The 26,646-nt window shown below is 38.8% G+C and overlaps 1 protein-coding gene across 3 annotated transcripts in view; it reads right to left on the bottom strand.

Annotated features, from left to right (window-relative positions):
- Positions 1-281: 281 nt before the first annotated feature.
- The window catches only part of AASS (aminoadipate-semialdehyde synthase), an 88,117-nt gene continuing 61,752 nt past the window's right edge, over positions 282-26,646 (bottom strand). For all 3 annotated transcript variants that reach the window (XM_037836282.1, XM_037836284.1, XM_037836283.1), the window contains exons 19-24: positions 13,367-13,534; positions 7,862-7,957; positions 6,098-6,213; positions 5,403-5,491; positions 4,677-4,853; positions 282-2,760 (exon numbers count right to left, since the gene is read on the bottom strand). In XM_037836282.1, the coding sequence (XP_037692210.1) occupies positions 2,642-2,760; positions 4,677-4,853; positions 5,403-5,491; positions 6,098-6,213; positions 7,862-7,957; positions 13,367-13,534 (765 nt within the window). In that variant the 3' untranslated portion in view covers positions 282-2,641. The remainder of the gene's footprint in view (positions 2,761-4,676; positions 4,854-5,402; positions 5,492-6,097; positions 6,214-7,861; positions 7,958-13,366; positions 13,535-26,646) is intronic.

Here is a 26,646-nt window from a genome sequence, read left to right as displayed (position 1 = left end):
TGGATGTTAATTGTGACAGGTGGAACCAAGCCTTAATCAATTTTGATCCTTTTCAAACTTCACTGGAGATGTTTTCGCACTTGTAATATATCCCATGTATAGTACCTGCTTATTTAAAGGGCAAAATGAGTTTCATATACTAGGATACAAGCATAATCCACGAAAGTCAAACAAGTGTTTGATTTATTTATGTCTCTCAAGGGCAGAGTTTTTTCCCCATGGAGCAAAAAAAAATTCTTATTTGTATTTTATTCTATTTTAATAATTATTTATTAAAATAATTAATAAATAATAATTTATTGAGATATAATTCACACATTTTAAGTGTATCAATTCAATGGTTTTTATTAGATTCAGAGTTGTGCCACCATTACCACAGTCAACTCTAGAACACTTTCAACCCCAAAAAGAAACCCCATGCTCATTAGCAGTCACCTCCCATTTAACCACAACATTCCCAGCCCTAAGCAACTACAAATCTACATCATGTCTCTACAGATTTGCCTATTTTGGGCATGTCATATAAATAAAATCATACAATATATGGTCTTTTGTGACTGACTTCTTTCATTCAGCATAATATTTAAGGTTCATCCATATTGTAGCGTGTATCAGGGCTTCTTTTTATGGCCAAGTTAATAGTCCATTGTACAGATACACATTTTGTTAATCCATTTTTTTCCCCAACTCTTTGGCTATTATGAATAATGCTGCCATGAATGCAAAAACCTGTCTACAGGTTTGCATGGACACATGCTTTTGCTACTCTTAGATACATAGCTAGGAGTAGAATGGCTGGATCAAATGGTAACCCTATGTTTAACTCTTTGAGGAACATCCAGACTATTCCAAAGTGGCTGCATCATCTTACATTCTCATGGGTAGTGTATGAGTGTTCAGATTTCTCCACATTTCACCCAAACACCAATTACTGTCTTTTTTGAGTATAACCATCCTCAACCATGTGGTATCTCATGATTTGGATTTGCATTTCCCAGATGACTAATGATGCCAAGCATCTTTTCATGTGCTTTTTGGCCATTTGTATATCTTCTGTGAAGAAATGTCTATTCAGATAATTTGTCAATTTTTTAATTGGGTTATTTATATATTTTACTGAGTTATAAGGTTCTTTATATATTCTAGCTATAAGTCCCCTATCAGATACATACTTTGCAAAGTTTCTCCCATTCTTTGGGTTGTCTTTTCACTTTCTTGGTGTCATTTGTAACACAAAAGTTAGTTTTTATGAAGTCCAATTTACGTTTTCTATTATTGTTGCTTGTGCTTTTGATGTTATAGCTAAGAAATCACTGCCTAATTCAAGGTCACTAAGATTTAGGCCTACGTTTTCTTCTGAGAGTTTTATAGTTTTAGCTCTTACATTTAGGGCTGTAATCCATTTTGAGCTAATTTTTGTATATGTTGCGAAGTAGGGGTCTGACTTCATTCTTTGCATGTGAATATCAAGTTGTTCCAGCACCATTTACTGGAAAGACTAAATTTTTTCCCATTGAATTGCTTTGGCACCCTTTTTTAAAAAATAGATTGATCAAAAATGTGATGATTATTTCCGGACTCTCAATTCTATTCTCACTTTATCACTTTATTCTTTTTTATGCCACTGTAAACGGAATTTTTTTTTCATCTTTAGTTCACTCATTGCTATTGTATAGAAAAACAATTGATTCTTATATGTTGGCCCTGTGTTTTGAACTCATTGCATTGCTGAACTCATTTGTTATAATGTTTTTTTAAGTGAGTTCCTTAGGATTTTCTATATTTAAGATTATGTCATCTGTGAAGAGAGATGACTTTACTTCTTTCCTTCCAATCTGGATGTCTTTTATTTCATTTTCTTGCTTAATTGTCCTGGCTAGAACTTCCAGTACATGTTGAATAGAAGTGGTGAGAGTGGGCATGCTTGTTTTGTTCATGATCTTAGGTGAAAGCATTCAGTCTTTCACTATTAAACGTAATGCCAACTGTGCATTTTTGGTAGGTGCCTTTTCTCAGTCTGAGGAAATTCCCTTCTATTCCTAGTTTGTTTAGTGCTCATATCACGTAGGGATGTTGAATCCCGTCCAATGGTTTTGCTGCATGTATTGAGATGATCATGTGATTTGTAATTTAATCTTGTGTTTTCCAAGCACTCAAGAGAAAACCACAAAGAATGACATTTACTAAATAAATCATATCTTTACAAAAAAACCATGAAATAACATGACTGCAAAGGTGTGTAGATAGGGAATCTAAGAGTATCTTAGGGGTTCAATTTGTAAAGTACAAAAATACAGCTGCAAGAAGAAATTTTTTACAAATAAAAAAGTAAAACTTCATCTGCTGATTATAGGAAAATATTTTCTTACAAGAAAAAAGTGACACAATAAATTAACAAATAGCACAATCATTACCAGTTTTATGTACACGTGAAAAAAAACAGGTTAGAACCATTAAAGTTCCTGGTAATGACTAGCATCTCTTATTCCAAATGTTTTCATATCAAAATAGAAATCTCAAAAATACCACTGCTTGACTTAATCAAAATATATCACGTTTTAAACTTTAAACAGCACACAAGTTTGTCACACAAAGTTCAGAGCTTTGTTGCCTGGAGAGATAAATAAAATGCAATTTCCAATCATGGTTTGACTATGCTCTGTGTGTTACATACAATGCCTTCTGCTTTAATTCGCTCCAATATTGGTCCATAGATCTCCTTTGAAAAGGGCCCCATCATGCCTTTGGCTTGAATTTCACCTGGAAGAAAATAAATTTGTAATTACCATTTGAAAGGCAGTATTAAAAGTTAATTTCCATTTGTTATAGTTCATAAAAGACCATTTTTATAATTGTACTATTACATATAGTCTATTGTTTACAATACGGTTCACCGTGTCATACAGTCCTATGTTTTATCTTTTAATTTTTGTTCTAGTAACGTATATAACAAATGTAACACACAAATACAAGGTGTTAATAATATGGTGGTATATGGGGAAAAAATACACCCTAAGGTAAACTATGGGCTACAGTTAATAGTACAATTACAATATTCTTCCATCAATTGTCACAAAGGTACCGTACTAACACAAAGTGTTAATAGTGGGGGGGGAGTATGGGAACACTGTATTTTCTACATGAGTTTTCCTGTAAACCTAAAACTTCTCTAATTTCAAAAAAATTTTTTAATAAATAAATAAATAGTGAAAAAAATAAGAGGATCAACAAAACCAAAAGTTGGTTCTTAAAAAAAAAAAATAAACATTTTTTTAAAAACGTAGGGAGGAAAAAAAAAAAAAAAGTTAATTTCCACAGCAAATGTCTCCAGATAGAAGGTATCACCCCAGCAGTAAACTCAAAGTCAATGAGCTGCAGGAAGCCTAGGCATTTTAAAAATAGCTGCTTTGTTTGAAATTTGCTATATAGCTACTTGTTAAATTGTAATTTGAAAGGTATCACCTTTTTGTATATATGTTATTTTTCACAATAAGGAAATAACTGAAACTGTGGTACAGTAACCCATAACATTCTTGGAAATTTCCTACATAACTACTTGTTAAATAGTACTGTGAAAGTTATCACCTTTTTGCATATATGTTACATCTCACAGTAAGGAAATAGCTGAGGCTGTTGAACTGTAACCCACAACATTCTTTGAATTTGTTCTCTAACTACTTGTTGAATTGCACTTGGAAAGTTATCACTTTTATAAAAATATGTTATATTCCATAACAAAAAAAAAATAGCTGCTTAAATGTCTCCTGCTAAATGTGTAATCAGCAATCTATATATAAGGAAAAGGGGATAATTTTAGATGGAAAGCATAGCCTGAATTAGGGACAGTGATAAAATGTGTACACTTAACTGCATTAACTATTGTCAAGACAATCAGAGAATATCACTTCTTAACTATTTTCTCAATAACCGAATAGGTTGTTTAATTTGACATATATTGGCTGACATACTATTGTAGGTATTATTTCTCATTATTTCACATATATATGCTTTGATGTTTTATATTTCACTCATGCTTTTACAAGGGCCAAATGGGGTATTATATTCATAGGTAATGCCTACTGAATGTATAAATTATCTTAAAGGGAGAACAGAGAATTGAAATTTGAACTCATTTAGACCAAAATCTTTGAGTACTGAAAATATGCTGAGATTCTGAATATTAATACAATGTGGTTGACATTCCTGTGGACCCAGCAGTGAATACATTTTGCTATTTCAGTATTATTAACATGCCTACAATAGCAAAAATCAATTAAAGGAAGGAAGGAAGTTAACATTCCTGGGAGGAATGGTATATGGCAGGATACTTTATGTGTTATTTCACTAAGCTTCACAACAACCCAATGAATTAGGGATGACAATCCCCACTTTGAAGATGAGGAAACAGTGGATCAGAGAAGCTGAGTAACTTGTGCCCCATCACTCAGCCAGTTGGTGACTGGGCTGGGATCAAACTAAGGTCTAACTCCATAGCCCATGCTCTCTATTCACCACAAGGTGACCTCTCAGTCTGCCAGCACTTGGATCTTCTGAGGTGGCTCATTCCTTTCAGTGAATTCAGTATTATTCTCAAGAGTAATTATTTGATGTCCAGGCCCCAAATTCCTGGAAGGTGATATGGAGAAAGATTCAGTCCTCAAATGAATGGAACTTACCATCAAGCAACATCTTGGCTGCCATGGCAGTGGGTAAACCCACGGTTTTAGCCATGGCCGAAAAGCCATTGACATCCCCATAAACCACGAGATCAACAGTTTTATTTTCTAAATGTCCAGAAGGATGTCTGATTCCAAAGCTGTCTCTCATCACAATCATATCTCTCTCTCCAGGGCCTTAAAATAAGTAAAAAAGGCACTTTTAAATGCCACTATCATTACAATTCAAATACTGTATTTCATCTCCTCCTGCTGCCCTTCTGCTCTCACAAGTCTCCCTTCCCATTAGATACGGTCCTTTGACAATTATCTATACTGCTTCTTAGCCCAAAGGTCAAGTGAAATACCCAAGTAAATTATAACACTGGTCACATTCTTCTTTGTCCAGGTTGGTATCATTATAGCCTGGCTACAGACATGAGGACACTGCTACAGGCCACACACTTCCCCCACCAAAACACTTCTTTAGCCTTTCCCTAATGCATTAAAAATTAAAAGTAAAACTAATGGTTTATTTTCCCCCCTTCTCATATTAACCAAGCTCATTCCTGCTTGTCAGTTCACTTGTTCTTCCCTCTGGAAAAATAACCTAATTGCACTTTCGCTCATATCATATGTCCCCATTCCTACCACTTGGTTTCAGCCTTCCAATCTAATTATCTGGTTTCACTGACTGCATCTTACAATTCTTCTTCAGGGATGTTTAGCTAATACCCCATGGCCTACCATAGGAGAGCTTCATGGCCAAATGCTTGGAAAGTGCATCCACAATGGACTCTGCCCGAGGGACTTGTTCATCCCCAAGTAATCCCAACCTGAGAAGCATAAAAGATGGCTCCATTAGTTCAAGTCTTGTATGTGTTCTCAATTGGAAAGCAAGAGGGAGCAACTTAGATTTTATCTTGAAAGAACAGAATCACAAGATAATAGTTCAAATTAGAGGACTCCCCTAAATCAAATTAACAATAATATTTTAACCTTTAGAATCATCCCAGATCTCCCCTAGGCAGTGCTGCCTGCCTACAGCAGGGCTGAAGCATTGTAAGTTGGTGTTGTTGCAAATTTTTGTGAGATTAACTTATAGGTTAGTTGTCTCACATTGTGGATGGAAACACTGTTCCACAGTCTTGTGGTGCCACATGAATGAATGTTTTAAAGTAGTTAGGGGAAGACATGGAGTGGTAAAATGTTTCAAAATAATCATTTCCCAAATTATAATTACCATTGAATCCCTCTCTTTACTTCTTTTTATCCCCAAATAAACAAGGTACATGGTAATCTCTCTACAACAGGCCAACTTAAGAGCAGCAAATTCAAAGGCAAATATAAATGTGTGGTTCTTGACCTTATTCTTGAGTTGAAAGGACTGAATAATCATTGATCTGATATATTTTGCTCAAAGTTGAATGGTGGGTGCCTACCATTCAGCAGCCTCCAGCTGGGTACTGTCTCCTCCTAGTTTCTTATAGACAGCTTCCTTAAGCACATCGCACTTGGAGGAGGGTGAAATCCCAACTAGGTCACAAAGGAGTTCTTTCTAGTTAGAAAAACAAAAATGGAAATTCTAAATTCCTAAAATAAAATTAAAAAACAAATTGAGAAACTATCCTATTAAGGCATTGGATCTCAAAGGCATCTCAAATTTTTCAAGTTATAAATAGAAAATTATAGCACATATACATATGCATGATTACACAGATGTGTGCTTGCACACACATGCCAATAAAAGGATGGTATTAGAGAATGATGGAATAAAATAAAAATGGGTCATAACATCAACTCAATACTAAACAGAACGGTACCACATTTACTAGCATATTTCCATATTTTCCAGCACGTTTCCTCCCTTGTATATCATCACCATCATTTTTCTCATTCTACCCACCCTCCAGTAGTTGATTTTGATCAGGATAAAGCAGAAGATGCTTACTGCTGTGGTTGCTAGTAGCAACCAGAGCTCTTTTGTAGGTTCAAGAGATGAGAATGACCTTGCAGATATAAAATCTCAAAGGAAGAACGCTTAAACAATGGTCAGAGTTTTTCTACTTTCCAAACAAAACTTTTTCCAGGCTCCAATGGGAAAAGTTAGGTTCTAGACCAAGAGTCCACAACTATGTTCCACAGGACAAATCCAGCCCACTGACTGTTTTTACAAGTAAACTTTTATTGGAACACAGTCATGCTCATTTGTTTATGTACTGTCTATGGCTGCTTTTTTTTAACAATGGCAGAGCTAAGTAGTTGTAACCGAGACTGCATGGTCCATAAAGCCTAAAATATTTACAATCTGGTCACTCGTAAAACAAACTTTGATGACCCTTATTCTAGACTGTAGCTTCAAAGATTCTGGGTCCACCCCAAGAAAGCCTCCCCATCCTACCCAATCAAGCTACCTCAACCCCAGATTCACCCTATAAATATTGATTCACTCCTATGCAACAAGTGAATTTGTGAAAAGGAATACTTAGATTGGAAAGGCTTTCAAATACACAGAAAATTGAATTTAAAAGCAATTGGTTAGCAAGAATACCAATGTTTCTTTTAGAGATTTAATGGGGATTAGCAAATTCAATATTAATTGGCATTTCTATTAGAATATAGAAACATTGGTTTAATTTGAAAGAACAGCTGGTAACATGTTAATTCCTAGCCAATCAGTGAAAGTATAACTTTACATTCAGTTCCAGGCCTCCAATGCCCCTCCAACTCTGAAACTCTAAGATTTTGGTATCATACAGATATGGACATAAACATAACTGGTATAACAGATAAGAGCATGAACTTATTACTTATAAAGGAAAACTCAAATTTCTTGTGGTTACAAATGGCCAAATGAGAGAACTAATTGGATTATCAGTTTCAGGAGACCCAAGTTTAACTCCTGTCACTGGGTCTCCACTTAGACAATTGATGGAGCCTAGAGCTCAATGCAGAGAGCAGTCCATCTATTTCCAGGACTGAAAGACCAACTAAATAGTAAAAGTTGCTGCAGGAAACAGGCATGATGAGTCCACCCCCATGCTCTCTCTATTTTCCCATAATAGTGAAGGGAAAGGAGACTTTGGGTCCTGCAGATAAGCTACAGAATGTGTTCTTTTGCTACTCCAAAGAGGAGTTCAAATCTACACATTTCAGAAGGCATATCTGAAGAGCAGCAGACAACACACAATTCTGGAGTCACTCACCCAGGTGAGAGGGTTAGCCTCATGTTGAAGGGCAGGAAATGGATCTCTGTTTATAAGACCCAATTTTACAAATCCGTTTAAAGCTTTGGCATATCCCTAAAACAAGAATGAATAAGAGGTAAATGAAAATTTTCCCTTTCAGAGAAAAAAATTTTAAAAGCTGTGTTCAAAAAGAGGGATCTCTCTTCAGCACTAATTTAGAAAGGCTTAAGATACTCATTTATATTGTCGGTATGAATGCAACCATCTTCAGACTCAAATCAAAATTAGTGGTGCCACAACAATTCCACTGTTTATATAACAGACTTCGCAAAACTCAATCATTCCTTGTTCTCACAAACATTGAGGACTGGTGGTTTGATGTGCCGAGCCCTCTATCTTGGTGCTTGCCCTTATGAAGCTCATTACTACAAAGGAGAGGCTAAGCCTACTTATAATTGTGCCTAAGAGTCTCCCCCGGAGTACTTCTTTGTTGCTCAGATGTGGCCCTCTCTCTCTAGCTAAGCCAACTTGGCAGGTGAAATCACTGCCCTCCCCGCTATGTGGGATCTGACACCCAGGAGTGTAAATCTCCCTGGCAACGTGGAATATGACTACCGGGGAGGAATCTAGACCCGGCATCGTGGGATGGAGAACATCTTCTTGAGCAAAAGGGGGGTGTGATATGAAATGAAATAAAGTTTCAGTGGCTGAGAGATTCCAAAACAAGCTGAGAGGTCACTCTGGTGGGCACTCTTATGCACAATATAGATAACTCTTTCTAGGTTTTAATGAATTGGAGTAGCTAGTAGTAAATACCTGAAACTATCAAAGTACAATCCAGTAGCCTTGAATCTTGAAGATGATTGTGTAACAATGGAGCTTACAAGAGGTAATAATGTGATTGTGAAAGCCATGTGGATCACACTCCCCTTTATCCAGTGAATGGGATGGATGAGTAAAAAAATGGGGACAAAAAAAAAACTAAAGGAAAAATTGGGCAGGGAGGGGGGACAATTTGGGTGTTCTGTTTTTACTCTTAACTTTTTATTCTTACTTTCACTTTTTCTTGTACAAGGAAAACGTTAAAAAAAATAGATCAGGGTGATGAATGAACAACTATATGATGGTAACATGATCAATAGATCATATAGTTTGGATGATTGCATGGTATGTGAATAAACCATAATAAAAAAAAAAAGGTTATGTACTGACAGTACTCTGAAAGTTATCACTGTTCTGTATATATGTTACATTTCACAATAAAAAATGTATTAAAAAAAAAAAAAAAAAGAGTCTCACCCTGAGTATCTTTTTGTTGCTCAGATGTGGCCCTCTCTCTCTAGCTAAGCCAACTCAGTGGTTGAACCCACTGCCCTCCCCCCTACATGGGATCCGACTCCCAGGGGTGTAAATCTCCCTGGCAACACAGGATATGACTCCCGGGGATGAATATGGACTTGATATCGTGGGACTGAGAACATCTTCTTGACCAAAAAGGGGATGTGAAATGAAATGAAATGAAATGAAGTTTCAGTAGCTGAGAGATTCAAAATGGAGTTGAGAGGTCACTCTGGTGGGCATTCTTATGCACTATATAGATAACCCTTTTTAGGTTTTAATGCATTGGAATAGCTAGAAGTAAATACCTGAAACTATCAAACTGCAACACAGTAGCCTGGACTCTTGAAGATGATTATATAGCAATGTAGCTTATAAGGGATGACAGTGTGATTGTGAAAACCTTGTGGATCACACTCTTTTTATCCAGTGTATGGATGGATGAGTAGAAAAATGGGGACAAAAACTAAATGAAAAACAGGGTGGGGGGGTGGTTTGGGTGTTCTTCTTTCCTTTCATTTTTTATTCTTATTTTCACTTTTTCTGGTACAAGGAAAATGTTCAAAAAATAGATTGGGGTGATGAATGCACAACTATATAATGGTACTGTGAAAAACTGATAGTACACTTTGGATGATTGTATGGTATGTGAATATATCTCAATAAAATTGAATTTAAAAATTAAAAAAACAAAAACAAAAAAAACCTCAATCATTCCTTGTTTCCAGGTAACATGTGAATAGGATTTCCCAGCAGCATAAGGGCAAATTTCATCATATGCTCTATGCTGCCAGATTATTCAATAGTACAGTTGGTTGTCCTCTTTCCTATAATAAAAGAAGGTGATATAAGAAAATCCCCCAAAAGTAGATAATCCACTCTACTGGTAAAGACATCACTACTCCAATTCATATAGCGAGCAGGAAAAGAGGTAGGAATCAGAGTCTAAATGTGATACATCATCGCTCTGATGAAAATTCCTCATGTGTCCTTCATTATTTACAGGACAAGTTTGAGGTCCATGGCATATTATATAAAATCCATCACAAAATTCCCCTTCAGCCTGGCTCACCAATCATCACCTCTATCACTTACCGTCTCCCACACATGATATGCTCTTTCAGGGACCTACACCTTTATACATGCTGGAACGTGCTGGCCACCCTTCCTCAACTATGAAATGTTTACTCCTCCTTTAAATCCTGGCTCAGTAAACCTTCTGAGCCCCCTAGGTGAGCAGTGACTCCCTTCCTCTCTGTATTCCCATTACCTTTTATACATACCTCTATCATAGCACTTAAATTGTTAATTATTTGTCTATTCAGCTGTTGGACTGTAGTATAGAAAGCAGAGGTATATATATCTATATATATAGTTATATAGATATATATCCATATATTTTTAGAAATCTCTTTCATTCCCACACCACCCTTATCCCCTTACCCAGCATTCCCATCTGCTGAAAGAGACCAAATGGCTGAATGAACAGATTCTGAAAGATGGATGAAATGAAGAAAGACCAGAATGGTATGCTCTCCCGTGAGCAAATCAGGGGTAGAGAACTGGGAGGAATAAAATAAGGAGCTTTGTAGCTGTTAAAATTACTGCCCAAGCAAGACCAATCGAGAGAAGAAAAAGTATGAGAAATAATTTTACTAAACCCACAAAGTTATGTATGAAATAGTTCTTGTAGCTATCTGATATTTCACCATTGAATGCGTGGTCAGCTAGCAATTTTCACATTTATAGAGGCTGCATTGTTCAAACTGCTCAAAGGTTACTAATTAAAGATGTCACATTAATTTGCTCTAACCCAATGGAAATATATTTCAAAAAGGAGGAGAAACAAAAAATGATATTCCCAGATTGTCTGTATATCTGACAGGTTCCAGGGATTCTCTTCAGCCAACATCTATAACATGGAGACATATGTGAGCTATTTCTAAATCTCAGAAAAGTATTTTTATCATGATCTCTAGATGAATTTAGTTTATGTAGCCATTTGTTAATAAGCATTTAGCAAGCTCCTGCCATATGTCAGACATCCAGCGGCTGAGACCACAAAGATGAAAAATGCAGTCCCCACCCATGAAGAAGTGGCAGTCTAACCTAATGGTCACAGTTGAGTCAAACAAATAGTGCTTGGCACATCATAGGCAAAATACGCATGATCGCAGATGATTTAACTATAGTAGACTATTACAGGTATGTGACAGAGGTTACACACAAAGGAGGTAAACTTCCAGAGATGGCTGGGCAGGGTCAAGGGGGAGGAGTTAGAGAAGATCCCATAGGAAGATGATACAGAGTTGTGCCTGAAAGGGCAAGCAAGTGACATGCAGGGAGAGACAAAGAGTAGCCCAAGCCTCGCTGTCACACCTGGGTGATAATGTCTCATCTCTAATACGCATTTGGGCTGCTGAGGGGTTGCTGGCATTGCCCAGGATGGTGGTCATTAATGGGGCTCTCAGCCATGCACATTCTTGAGAGCTTTATTCAATTCTTGAACCTAGTAAAATCCTCTACTCCTGGGACTACATGTTTGACAAGGTACTAAACTGAATGCTGTCATAATATTCTAGAACCAAAAAAAAAAAAGAAAGAAAAGCAAAAATCACTACTTACGTTCTTAGAACCAATTAAGAATAAAGAAATCTGCTAGAGCCGGGGGTGGTATGGCATCAACTCAGACTAGTTTTCACTGTGCCCTATAGCCACAGTTCCTAGATTCCTTTAGGACACTATCACCAATTTGATTCCTGTACAGTGAGGACATCACATGGATGAGCTCACAGGTACCTGCCCTCCAGAAGCTTACAATCTCTTTTGGGAGACAAGAAAAATATACACAAAACTCTAACTGAAAATGCTAAGAAGTAAATACCAGTCCCAATAAACACAATGTAAGTTCTCCAGAGTAAGAAATGCAGTGGCTGTCTTTTCTTTAAGAATAAATAAGGGTTAAACATGGAGAAATGAAGCAAACCAGAGGCCAGTCTTCACATGCCAAAACTGTGAAAATGAACTCTACTCATACATTAAGGTTTTTGGTATCCTTTTCACATGTGAGTAACACCACCAGTATGCACTGATTCCAGATATTGATGTCCTATAGGGAAAGGGGTTAGAAAGCATCAGAGTTGAGGAAGTGGTGATTTTAAATAACAAGACATGGCAGGATCTCACTGAGAACAAAGGCTGAAGGAGTGAAGAAGAGTGCAGATTTCTGGAGAAAGAAAATTCCAGGGAGAGGAAACAACCAGTAAAAAAAGCAATGGGAAAGCACACAGAAGAGCTGATGAGTTATCACATACAGGCTCACATGCCTTACATCTTACAGAAAAGAAAAAAAGAAGAAGAAAAAATATATATATACACAGTGGCTAATGTTGAACACACATAAGACAAATCCTCTCTCACAAGCCAGGGAGGCCTAAAATTACCTAAAATCACCATTTTGGGTATGCTGGCTATCTTGATCTGGTCATATTTGCAACTGCTCTTCTGTGACTAATAAATGTGTAGTAGACATGTATATTTATGCTCCTAGAAGATTCTCCCTGTTTTGTGGCACAATGTTTTAAATTTGCTTTGGGGAAGTCCTTCCCGCTCCATCCCTCTTCCCCTAAAGCCCTTGTGTTTCCAGTGATGCTGATGCCATCTTCAGCTCTAGGGACACTTAACGTAAGCCAAGGCCAATCAGCATGTGTTATCCCATTCACCTCAAGGATTAGTACCAGCTAACAAAGCAAAAATTACATTTTTAGCTATTAGGAAGATGTACTTTTTCATTCCTACTGAATTTGAACCTAAGAGGCTACAGGGGGCCAGGGATGTTGCTCCCACCTTCCCACCATGTGTGGAGCCTGAGACTGCAGGCAATACTGGAAGGCAGAGCTGAGAGGGGAAGAGAAACCGAGCCCCTGGGAGATCACTTGACCCCCAAATCTCACCAGGCCTGAAGGTGGCCCTCCACCTGCTCCCTACTCCCTATGAGCCAATAAAATCCCCTTTGCTTAAGCCATCTTAAGTTGAGTCTCCTAAAACATTCAATCAAGAGTCCTGAGAAAATAGGCTCCAAACTGGTTTGTCATCTTAATTATTTTGATTACTAAGAAAAATGAAGTGTACACATCACTTGCATCAAAACAGGTAATATATTTAACCTGAAGTCCAGCTGCTTACCTTAAATCTCAGTGTCCCCCGCAACAAAGTGTGAGCAGATGGAATGCCATAAATCTTGGCGTATTTTGTACTGTCTCTGTTAGGATAGCCTTCCAAATTTAATCCTGGGAAATAATCCATGGAAGAAACAGCATCAAGAAAGGAGACTCCCCCTGGAACATTCACAACCTGGGAAACATTGAAAAAGCGTGGGTGGGGTTATTTAAATGATGATTTGTTCCACTTTTGGCTTATCTGCATTACTTGGACAATAAAGAAATAAGTTTTCAAAGAAAGCAGTAGCGGATCTGAAAAAAAAATTAAAAATGAAACCACCATAATCACCACCCCACATTCAAACTGCTATCCCACTCACCTCAAGGATTGGTTCCAGCTAAAGAGACAAAAATATCACATTTTTGACACTAATATCGTATCATAAATCTGACTTAAAGCATTTCATTCTTTATTAAGGTCTTGTTATCAAATGGCACTGAAGTATGTTTCATTAGAGTTTGTTTGTTTGTTTTACAATAACCAGTAAACTAAAAGCAACAGATATTCCTTTAATATTCTCACTCTCTCCATTTTCTTTACTCTCTCACCCTTTCTGAATGCCACATCTGGCACCAGTCTTTCGTTCACACATTTCATTCACACATCTAGTATCTACTGAGCATCTACTATGTGTCAGGGATCACACTAATTGTGGAGATAGGAAGGAGATCAATGAAAAGATACAATTCCTGTCTCCATTCCCTCATCCACTAAACAAGCAATTACTGAATGTCGACTAAGGACCAGGAACTGTGCAAGATCAACTGTAAGGAGCTCAGAGCCTAGACTAGCATGCTTTTGTACTAGGGACAGGGGACAGATACGTTAGGGATGGGACCCTTCCCCCACAACAAGGACACTGCCATGCATACAGTTAGAATGCAAATAAATCTTGTCCCCTGAAATTACTGCTGGTGAGAAGTTAAACCCCTGATTCCCAAGTTCTTCTGATTTATCTTAACTGCATCCCTTTCTCCATCATACACACACAAAACACAGTGAAGCATTTTTTTTCCTTTATCCTTGAAGGACTAAATTTGTGTGTGTGTGTGTGTGTGTGTGTCTAAGGTTTGGGATAGTCTTTGAGATGATGCAAAGCATCCTGGAGTCATAAATCAAGGCTAAGAGTCCTAGTTGGGGATGCTGGTTGACCTGGATTTTGCCCTGGCAGCACCACTGGAAACAGTTTCCAACCACATCTCTAAAGCTGCACAAAACAGACTGCACAGGAAGCTGCCAATGTGCCTTACAATAGATGCAGAGGAATTCACTCAAGAGTCTTTGGCTAAACTTAATGAGCCCCAAAGTTCACTTGCAGATGGCTTTCTGCATGTGCCTTGAGATGAGAGAGGAAAATGAAATTTATTTCTATATAGCTGAAGCCCCAAAAGGGACAGGGCTACAATGACTGCAAAGTCAGGCCCGACGGGGTCTCTTCAGCTTAAAGACCCACTTTGCAGAGCACCAAGCACTATCTAAAACACCAATAGTGAGAATATGAAAGAAGGGAGGAATGCTTTTCACTTAATTCTCTTGTAAAACTCTTCTAGATTGCACAGTAAACGTCTCCAGAGGGACAAGTTCTGCACTCTTTCTTTAAAGCAAATTGCGCTTTTAAAAGGTGTCATTTCGGAGGGGTGGGGCAAGATGGCAGACTGGTGAGCTGTAAGTTTTAGTTACTCCTCCAGGAAAGTAGGTAAAAAGCCAGGAACTGCGTGGACTGGACACCACAGAGCAATCTGTCTTTGGGCATACTTCATACAACACTCATGAAAACGTGGAACTGCTGAGATCAGCGAAATCTGTAAGTTTTTGTGGCCAGGGGACCCGCGCCCCTCCCTGCCAGGCTCAGTCCCGGGGGAGGAGGGGCTGTCAGCTCCGGGAAGGAGAAGGGAGAACTGCAGTGGCTACTCTTATCGGAAACTCATTCTACTGATTCAAACTCCAACCATAGATAGACTGAGACCAGACACCAGAGACTCTGAGAGCAGCCAGCCCAGCAGAGAGGAGACAGGCATAGAAAAAAAACAACACGAAAAACTCCAAAATAAAAGCAGAGGATTTTTGGAGTTCTGGTGAACACAGAAAGGGGAAGGGCGGAGCTCAGGCCTTGAGGTGCATATGCAAATCCCGAAGCAAAGCTGATCTCTCTGCCCTGTGGACCTTTCCTTAATGGCCCTGGTTGCTTTGTCTATTAGCATTTCAATAACCCATTAGATCTCTGAGGAGGGCCGTTTTTGTTTTTTTTGTTTTTTTTTAAATCCTTTTTTCTTTTTCTAAAACAATTACTCTAAGAAGCCCAATACAGAAAGCTTCAAAGAATTGCAATTTGGGCACGTCAAGTCAAGAGCAGAACTAAGAGAGGTCTGAGACAAAAGGAAATAATCCAGTGGCTGAGAAAATTCACTAAACAACACAACTTCCCAAGAAAAGGGGGGTGTCCGCTCACAGCCACCATCCTGGTGGACAGGAAACACTCCTGCCCATCGCCAGCCCCATAGCCCAGAGCTGCCCCAGACAACCCAGTGTGATGGAAGTGCTTCAAATAACAGGCACACACCACAAAACTGGGCGTGGACATTAGCCTTCCCTGCAACCTCAGCTGAATGTCCCAGAGCTGGGAAGGTGGAGCAGTGTGAATTAACAAAGCCCCATTCAGCCATCATTTGAGCAGACTGGGAGCCTCCCTACACAGCCCAGCAGCCCAGAACTGCCCTGGGGGGACGGCACTCACCTGTGACATAGCACAGTCATCCCTCAACAGAGGACCCGGGGTGCACAGCCTGGAAGAGGGGCCCACTTGCAAGTCTCAGGAGCCATACGCCAATACCAAAGACTTGTGGGTCAGTGGCAGAGACAAACTGTGGCAGGACTGAACTGAAGGATTAGACTATTGCAGCAGCTTTAAAACTCCAGGATCATCAGGGAGATTTGATTGTTAGGGCCACCCCTCCTCCCCGACTGCCCAGAAACACGCCCCACATACAGGGCAGGCAACACCAACTACACACGCAAGCTTGGTACACCAATTGGGCCCCACAAGACTCACTCCCCCCACTCACCAAAAAGGCTAAGCAGGGGAGAACTGGCTTGTGGAGAACAGGTGGCTCGTGGACGCCACCTGCTGGTTAGTTAGAGAAAGTGTACTCCACAAAGCTGTAGATCTGATAAATTAGAGATAAGGACTTCAATAGGTCTACAAACCCTAAAAGAACCCTATCAAGTTCAGCAAATGCCACGAGGCCAAAAACAACAGAAAATTATAAAGCATATGAGAAAACCAGACGATATGGATAACCCAAGCCCAAGCACCCAAATCAAAAGACCAGAAGAGACACAGCACCTAGAGCAGCTACTCAAAGAACTAAAGATGAACAATGAGACCATAGTACGGGATATGAAGGAAATCAAGAAGACCCTAGAAGAGCATAAAGAAGACATTGCAAGACTAAATAAAAAAATGGATGATCTTATGGAAATTAAAGAAACTGTTGACCAAATTAAAAAGATTCTGGACACTCATAGTACAAGACTAGAGGAAGTTGAACAACGAATCAGTGACCTGGAAGATGACAGAATGGAAAATGAAAGCATAAAAGAAAGAATGGGGAAAAAAATTGAAAAACTCGAAATGGACCTCAGGGATATGATACATAATATGAAACGTCCAAATATAAGACTCATTGGTGTCCCAGAAGGGGAAGAAAAGGGTAAAGGTCTAGGAAGAGTATTCAAAGAAATTGTTGGGGAAAACTTCCCAAATCTTCTAAACAACATAAATACACAAATCATAAATGCTCAGCGAACTCCAAATAGAATAAATCCAAAAAAACCCACTCCGAGACATATACTGATCACACTGTCAAACACAGAAGAGAAGGAGCAAGTTCTGAAAGCAGCAAGAGAAAAGCAATTCACCACATACAAAGGAACCAGCATAAGACTAAGTAGTGACTACTCAGCAGCCACCATGGAGGCAAGAAGGCAGTGGCACGATATATTTAAAATTCTGAGTGAGAGGAATTTCCAGCCAAGAATACTTTATCCAGCAAAGCTCTCCTTCAAATTTGAGGGAGAGCTTAAATTTTTCACAGACAAAGAAATGCTGAGAGAATTTGCTAACAAGAGACCTGCCCTACTGGAGATACTAAAGGGAGCCCTACAGACAGAGAAACAAAGACAGGACAGAGAGACTTGGAGAAAGGTTCAGTACTAAAGAGATTCGGTATGGGTACAATAAAGGATATTAATAGAGAGAGGGAAAAATATGGCAAACATAATCCAAAGGATAAGATGGCCGATTCAAGAAATGCCTTCACGGTTTTAACGTTGAATGTAAATGGATTAAACTCCCCAATTAAAAGATATAGATTCGCAGAATGGATCAAAAAAAATGAACCATCAATATGTTGCATACAAGAGACTCATCTTAGACACAGGGACACAAAGAAACTGAAAGTGAAAGGATGGAAAAAAATATTTCATGCAAGCTACAGCCAAAAGAAAGCAGGTGTAGCAATATTAATCTCAGATAAAATAGACTTCAAATGCAGGGATGTTTTGAGAGACAAAGAAGGCCACTACATACTAATAAAAGGGGCAATTCAGCAAGAAGAAATAACAATCGTAAATGTCTATGCACCCAATCAAGGTGCCACAAAATACATGAGAGAAACACTGGCAAAACTAAAGGAAGCAATTGATGTTTCCACAATAATTGTGGGAGACTTCAACACATCACTCTCTCCTATAGATAGATCAACCAGACAGAAGACCAATAAGGAAATTGAAAACCTAAACAATCTGATAAATGAATTAGATTTAACAGACATCTACAGGACATTACATCCCAAATCACCAGGATACACATACTTTTCTAGTGCTCACGGAACTTTCTCCAGAATAGATCATATGCTGGGACATAAAACAAGCCTCAATAAATTTAAAAAGATTGAAATTATTCAAAGCACATTCTCTGACCACAATGGAATACAATTAGAAGTCAATAACCATCAGAGACTTAGAAAATTCACAAATACCTGGAGGTTAAACAACACACTCCTAAACAATCAGTGGGTTAACGAAGAAATAGCAAGAGAAATTGCTAAATATATAGAGACGAATGAAAATGAGAACACAACATACCAAAACCTATGGGATGCAGCAAAAGCAGTGCTAAGGGGGAAATTTATAGCACTAAACGCATATATTAAAAAGGAAGAAAGGGCCAGAATCAAAGAACTAATGGATCAACTGAAGAAGCTAGAAAATGAACAGCAAACCAATCCTAAACCAAGTACAAGAAAAGAAATAACAAGGATTAAAGCAGAAATAAATGACATAGAGAGCAAAAAAACAATAGAGAGGATAAATATCACCAAAAGTTGGTTCTTTGAGAAGATCAACAAGATTGACAAGCCCCTAGCTAGACTGACAAAATCAAAAAGAGAGAAGACCCATATAAACAAAATAATGAATGAAAAAGGTGACATAACTGCAGATCCTGAAGAAATTAAAAAAATAAAAAAAAGAGGATATTATGAACAACTGTATGGCAACAAACTGGATAATGTAGAAGAAATGGACAATTTCCTGGAAACATATGAACAACCTAGACTGACCAGAGAAGAAATAGAAGACCTCAACCAACCCATCACAAGCAAAGAGATCCAATCAGTCATCAAAAATCTTCCCACAAATAAATGCCCAGGGCCAGAAGGCTTCACAGGGGAATTCTACCAAACTTTCCAGAAAGAACTGACACCAATCTTACTCAAACTCTTTCAGAACATTGAAGAAAATGGAACACTACCTAACTCATTTTATGAAGCTAACATCAATCTAATACCAAAACCAGGCAAAGATGCTACAAAAAAGGAAAACTACCGGCCAATCTTCCTAATGAATATAGATGCAAAAATCCTCAACAAAATACTTGCAAATCGAATCCAAAGACACATTAAAAAAATCATACACCATGACCAAGTGGGGTTCATTCCAGGCATGCAAGGATGGTTCAACATAAGAAAAACAATCAATGTATTACAACACATTAAAAACTCGAAAGGGAAAAATCAATTGATCATCTCAATAGATGCTGAAAAAGCATTTGACAAAATCCAACATCCCTTTTTGATAAAAACACTTCAAAAGGTAGGAATTGAAGGAAACTTCCTCAACATGATAAAGAACATATATGAAAAACCCACAGCCAGCATAGTACTCAATGGTGAGAGACTGAAAGCCTTCCCTCTAAGATCAGGAACAAGACAAGGATGCCCACTGTCACCACTGTTATTCAACATTGTGCTGGAAGTGCTAGCCAGGGCAATCCGGCAAGACAAAGAAATAAAAGGCATCCAAATTGGAAAAGAAGAAGTAAAACTGTCATTGTTTGCAGATGATATGATCTTATATCTAGAAAACCCTGAGAAATCAACAATACACCTACTAGAGCTAATAAACAAATTTAGCAAAGTAGCGGGATACAAGATTAATGCACATAAGTCAGTAATGTTTCTATATGCTAGAAATGAACAAACTGAAGAGACACTCAAGAAAAAGATACCATTTTCAATAGCAACTAAAAAAATCAAGTACCTAGGAATAAACTTAACCAAAGATGTAAAAGACCTATACAAAGAAAACTACATAACTCTACTAAAAGAAATAGAAGGGGACCTTAAAAGATGGAAAAATATTCCATGTTCATGGATAGGAAGGCTAAATGTCATTAAGATGTCAATTCTACCCAAACTCATCTACAGATTCAATGCAATCCCAATCAAAATTCCAACAACCTACTTTGCAGACTTGGAAAAGCTAGTTATCAAATTTATTTGGAAAGGGAAGATGCCTCGAATTGCTAAAGACACTCTAAAAAAGAAAAACGAAGTGGGAGGACTTACACTCCCTGACTTTGAAGCTTATTATAAAGCCACAGTTGCCAAAACAGCATGGTACTGGCACAAAGATAGACATATAGATCAATGGAATCGAATTGAGAATTCAGAGATAGACCCTCAGATCTATGGCCGACTGATCTTTGATAAGGCCCCCAAAGTCACCGAACTGAGCCATAATGGTCTTTTCAACAAATGGGGCTGGGAGAGTTGGATATCCATATCCAAAAGAATGAAAGAGGACCCCTACCTCACCCCCTACACAAAAATTAACTCAAAATGGACCAAAGATCTCAATATAAAAGAAAGCACCATAAAACTCCTAGAAGATAATGTAGGAAAACATTTTCAAGACCTTGTATTAGGAGGCCACTTCCTAGACTTTACACCCAAACCACAAGCAACAAAAGACAAAATAGATAAATGGGAACTCCTCAAGCTTAGAAGTTTCTGCACCTCAAAGGAATTTCTCAAAAAGGTAAAGAGGCAGCCAACTCAATGGGAAAAAATTTTTGGAAACCATGTATCTGACAAAAGACTGATATCTTGCATATACAAAGAAATCCTACAACTCAATGACAATAGTACAGACAGCCCAATTATAAAATGGGCAAAAGATATGAAAAGACAGTTCTCTGAAGAGGAAATACAAATGGCCAAGAAACACATGAAAAAATGTTCAGCTTCACTAGCTATTAGAGAGATGCAAATTAAGACCACAATGAGATACCATCTAACACCGGTTAGAATGGCTGCCATTAAACAAACAGGAAACTACAAATGCTGGAGGGGATGTGGAGAAATTGGAACTCTTATTCATTGTTGGTGGGACTGTATAATGGTTCAGCCACTCTGGAAGTCAGTCTGGCGGTTCCTTAGAAAACTAGATATAGAGCTACCATTCGATCCAGCGATTGCACTTCTCGGTATATACCCGGAAGATCGGAAAGCAGTGACACGAACAGATATCTGCACGCCAATGTTCATAGCAGCATTATTCACAATTGCCAAGAGATGGAAACAACCCAAATGTCCTTCAACAGATGAGTGGATAAATAAAATGTGGTATATACACACAATGGAATACTACGCGGCAGTAAGAAGGAACGATCTGGTGAAACATATGACAACATGGATGAACCTTGAAGACATAATGCTGAGCGAAATAAGCCAGGCACAAAAAGAGAAATATTATATGCTACCACTAATGTGAACTTTGAAAAATGTAAAACAAATGGTTTATAATGTAGAATGTAGGGGAACTAGCAGTAGAGAGCAATTAAGGAAGGGGGAACAATAATCCAAGAAGAACAGATAAGCTATTTAACCTTCTGGGGATGCCCAGAAATGACTATGGTCTGTTAATTTCTGATGGATGTAGTAGGAACAAGTTCACTGAAATGTTGCTATATTACGTAACTTTCTTGGGGTAAAGTAGGAACATGTTGGAAGTTAAGCAGTTATCTTAGGTTAGTTGTCTTTTTCTTACTCCCTTGTTATGGTCTCTTTGAAATGTTCTTTTATTGTATGTTTGTTTTCTTTTTAACTTTTTTTTTCATACAGTTGATTTAAAAAAGAAGGGAAAGTTAAAAAAAAAAAAAAAAAGAAAAAAGACAAACAAGGAAAAAAAAAAAAAGATGTAGTGCCCCCTTGAGGAGCCTGTGGAGAATGCAGGGGTATTCGCCTACCCCACCTCCATGGTTGCTAACATGACCACAGACATAGGGGACTGGTGGTTTGATGGGTTGAGCCCTCTACCATAAGTTTTACCCTTGGGAAGACGGTTGCTGCAAAGGAGAGGCTAGGCCTCCCTGTATTTGTGCCTAAGAGTCTCCTCCTGAATGCCTCTTTGTTGCTCAGATGTGGCCCTCTCTCTCTGGCTAAGCCAACTTGAAAGGTGAAATCACTGCCCTCCCCCCTACGTGGGATCAGACACCCAGGGAAGTGAATCTCCCTGGCAACGTGGAGTGTGACTCCCGGGGAGGAATGTGGACCTGGCGTCGTGGGATGGAGAGCATCTTCTTGACCAGAAGGGGGATGTGAAGGGAAGTGAGGTAAGCTTCAGTGGCAGAGAGATTCCAGGACGAGCCGAGAGATCACTCTGGTGGGCACTCTTACGCACACTTTGGACAGCCTTTTTTAGGTTCTAAAGAATTGGGGTAGCTGGTGGTGGATACCTGAAACTATTAAACTACAACCCAGAACCCATGAATCTCGAAGACAGTTGTATAAAAATGTAGCTTATGAGGGGTGACAATGGGATTGGGAATGCCATAAGGACCAAACTCCACTTTGTCTAGTTTATGGATGGATGTGTAGAAAAGTAGGGGAAGGAAACAAACAGACAAAGGCACCCAGTGTTCTTTTTTACTTCAATTGCTCTTTTTCACTCTAATTATTATTCTTGTTATTTTTGTGTGTGTGCTAATGAAGGTGTCAGGGATTGATTTAGGTGATGAATGCACAACTATGTAATGGTACTGTAAACAATCGAAAGTACAATTTGTTTTGTATGACTGCGTGGTATGTGAATATATCTCAATAAAATGATGATTAAAAAAAATCAAAAAAAAAAATAAAGCAAATTGCTTCGATCAGGATTCTACATTTTTAGAAAATCTAATAAGAAGGCAAATGTTGGCTGTGTTGGTTTCCCCCTCAACCTCTTCTATAGCCAATGGAAATTCCAAAGTTTTATTTGCTTACTTAAGACCAGGAATTTTTTTAAAGAAAAATTCAATAAATAGCATGAAATTCTGGCTTTTTACCAATCATCAATAAATCAGCTGGTTCAGAAATCTATCATGAGATCCTTGTGAAGAAGATATGGAAATGTGAGTTGAACGGTGATGACTCATTTAGGGAGCGTTACAGCTGCCAAACCACCAGGCCCAAAAATTACTAGGTAATCATTATTTGATATCAACAGAGTAGTACTGTTATTGGGTGATCATTATCATTTGCTGTCAACACAGAGTTGTACTGGTATTATCATTATAATTTTCCATCAACACCGTTGTTCTGGCATTGGGTAAAAATTATCATTTGGTATCGTATCAGAGTAGTATTTCTAGTAGTATACCACAAGGTTCAATAATAGGTCCTATCCTGTTTAACATTTTATAATGACTTGGATAAAGACAGAAAGACATTTGTCTATTTTGTAGAGAATATGCAGTTTTTCCTGCCCCAAAGAACGCTCATAACCAAGATCCACTTCCAGCAGAAACAGTGGCTCATTATTCACTGCTTCTACAGGTCAAAGTGCTTTTTTCCTCACTCCCTGCCCCCTCCCTCACACACACATCCATGTCTCCCAACAGTTGACAATCACTGTCACATGGTTTAGAACCAAGATGTATAATCCCAATAATCTTGACTGCTAAACTAACAGGAAGAAACTTATTATGGGAAATAGACAAGACAACCATTTACTCAAAAACCACTGAGTGCCACATGCCTTATATACATTGTCTTTAACCCATGCAATAACCCATTTTACAGAGACAGAAACTGAGACTCAGAGGGAGATGTGAACCCAGGTCTGACTCTAACGCCCATGTTCTTTCTACTATACCATAATATCTCCATTATTGTGCTTATTTCTGGATCAATATCTTGAGAGGGATATAGACAAAGTACAGCATATCTAGACTAGGCCACCAGGGCAGTGATACCTCTGAAAATTGCATTAAGAATGGTTGTAAGAACTGAGAGAGCAGTGGCTGCTCTTGGTTTCCCTAAAAAAGTGGGGTGGGTTGGGGCCTGGATGCTGCAATCAGTTATGGCAAGGCAATACTTGTCATGAAGCCACCTTTGCAGAGCATGCACGGTTCTTACTTAGATGATATGTTTAGCTGGGGTAGCTTGGGGGAAGAGACTGAAGGAGATGATGGAGAAGGGGTGGCCAAGTTTTTCCCAGATGCCACCAATGCTGGGAGGTAAACCATGACTCATAAAAACTTTGCGACTGACACTCCCAGTGTATGGACAGATGAGTAAGAAAACAAGACAAAAAATAAATAACAGGGGGAAGAAGGGGTATGGGATGTTTTGGGTGTTCTTTTTAATTTTTATTCATTTTGGGGGGGGGGGTAATGAAAATGATCAAAAGTGATTGTGGTGATGAATGCACATATATGATGATGCTGTGAACCACTGATTGTACACTTTGGATGATTAGCTGGTATGTGAATATGTCTCAATAAAGTTACATAAAAAAAAAAAACAATCTACAGAGGTAACATATCTATCTAAGAGAACATGACATCACTGTCTCCAAATTTATGGAAGAGAAATCAGACTTTTTAGAAAAACTATTTGAAGTTAGAAGTTAGAAACAGTACCAGTGGCCAGAAATTACTACAAGAATATAGGGCAATGAGATATGTCCTAATTCAGAGGCCACTGCCTAATTGCTGGAAAAGTTTAATACTTCAACTTTGACCAGAGGACAGCGCGGTCACCTGGCTCCCCACTCATGGTTCTGTGAATTATCTAAGGTTTATTCTGTGGTGGAGAGTGATGGTGGCAGAAGGGATGGAAGGACAAGAATAAAAGAGAGGTTTTAAGAAGTTTAACAATCTGGCTTGGGAGTCAGACAGGTACACTTGAATCACTGAGTGAATAATACAGTCCCCAGAAAATTCTCAGACACAGACAAAGTGTGGGGTTCAGAGAAAAGAATCATGAACAGGGGCTGCAGGGGTCAGGAAAAGCTCCATTCACATGAGGAAATTCAAGCAGGACCTTGAAAAACAGTGTGATTTTAGCAAAGCAAAGAAAGCATCCTGCTTTTTCTCAGTGTCCTCCATAGTGTCAGGGAGTTGCAAAATGTACTCCTTTTTAACAAAAGGAATTCAGGATGAAAGGAAAAAATTTCAGATTCAACAAATACAATTTCTGCCCCCCCCCCCCCCCGAAAATAACCCTTTGCTTTTCCTGAACTCTCAGCACCATTAATTTATGTAGCTAATATTTGCTGGTAGCTTACTATGTGCCCAGCATGCTGTTAGGGAGGTTAAAATATATATGACCTCATTCAACTATGCTGCTAAAAGTCTGCAAGGCTGATATTATTTTCCACATCTTCAAACAAGGAACTCAAAAGCAAGACAGGCTACATGACTTTTCTAGTGCCACCAGCCAGTGACAGCAGAGTAGAACATGAAGCCAGTCCCACTCACATCAAACCCCTGCCCTTTCTTACACAGGCTGCACTCTGCTGATGCTTTCACCACTATCATCATTATCATTTTTACAGCCTCCTGAAAATGAGAGTTTTGTCCAAATTGAAGCAAGAATTTGTCCTGCATTTCACAAATCAGTTTACACCAAACATAAGCCTGTCTCTTTCCAAGACCGCGGAAGGCAGGAGAAGCTGTGGAAATGCAGCGGGAGCCAGGCTGCGTCATGTAACAGATGTGTGCTTGGCAGAACAGCAGACTGAGTTTCTGCTCCAAGCCTTCATGATGCCTAGAACTGGAGAACTGGATGGAATGTCAGTGCTCACATTACACACAAGGAGACGAAGCCCTGTGGGCCTTTTCGATTGCCTGGCCTTCAGTGACACCGTGAGGGAGGCCAGAGCTTGGACCAGAACTCAAGGGTCCTGTTTCAGATCCTGACACATGGGAGTGCATCTTCCCAGCAAGAGCCAAAAAGGCTCCGCTTATTCAGTAGCATTTTAAGTGCAGCTTAGGTCCTTCTCATGCACATTAGAATCACTTGAGGAGTTTTTTTCTTAATTCCAAAGCCCAGGTTACACCCCCAGGTTAATCAAATCAGAATCTCCAAAGAAAGCACCCATGACTGTTTTTTAAATCCCCCTAATTCTTCTGGTGATTCCACGAGGGAGCCAAAGATATTACTCCGCATCTTAGGCACTAAAGAGATCGCCTGATAAAAACACTGAGCTTGTTTCTTAAGAAATTCTCTCAACTTGCTCCTTCAATTGTGCATGAAATATATTTAAATACACTGAGAATTCTAATGCCACTACCAGAATAATCTTTTTAAGACTCGGATCCAGTCGCATCACTTCCTGCCAGGCTAGGACTAGAATGAGGTGAGCAAGGTACCTAGGGCACAAAATTTAGAAAGGCAACCTGACAGCGAACAGCTCTGAAATTTTGTACTCTAGATGCCTCACTCACCTCACTTAGGCCCAGACCTGTCCCCCTGACAGCTCCCATTACCTACCATATTTGTTTGGTAAATAATATGGTCTGACCACAGCTTTCCTTCCCTGCCACATCGCCATCCTCCCCTCCATTCTAACCTTCTCAAGTATTATCAGTACTCAGTCTGGCCATGCTGTTTCCCAAATGAGTCTTCCTTCAT

The sequence above is a fragment of the Choloepus didactylus genome, chromosome 5, assembly GCF_015220235.1.
Source record: "Choloepus didactylus isolate mChoDid1 chromosome 5, mChoDid1.pri, whole genome shotgun sequence".
NCBI lineage: Eukaryota > Metazoa > Chordata > Mammalia > Pilosa > Megalonychidae > Choloepus > Choloepus didactylus.
Note: the sequence above shows the minus strand (reverse complement) of the source record. Positions and strands in the feature narration are given on the sequence as shown.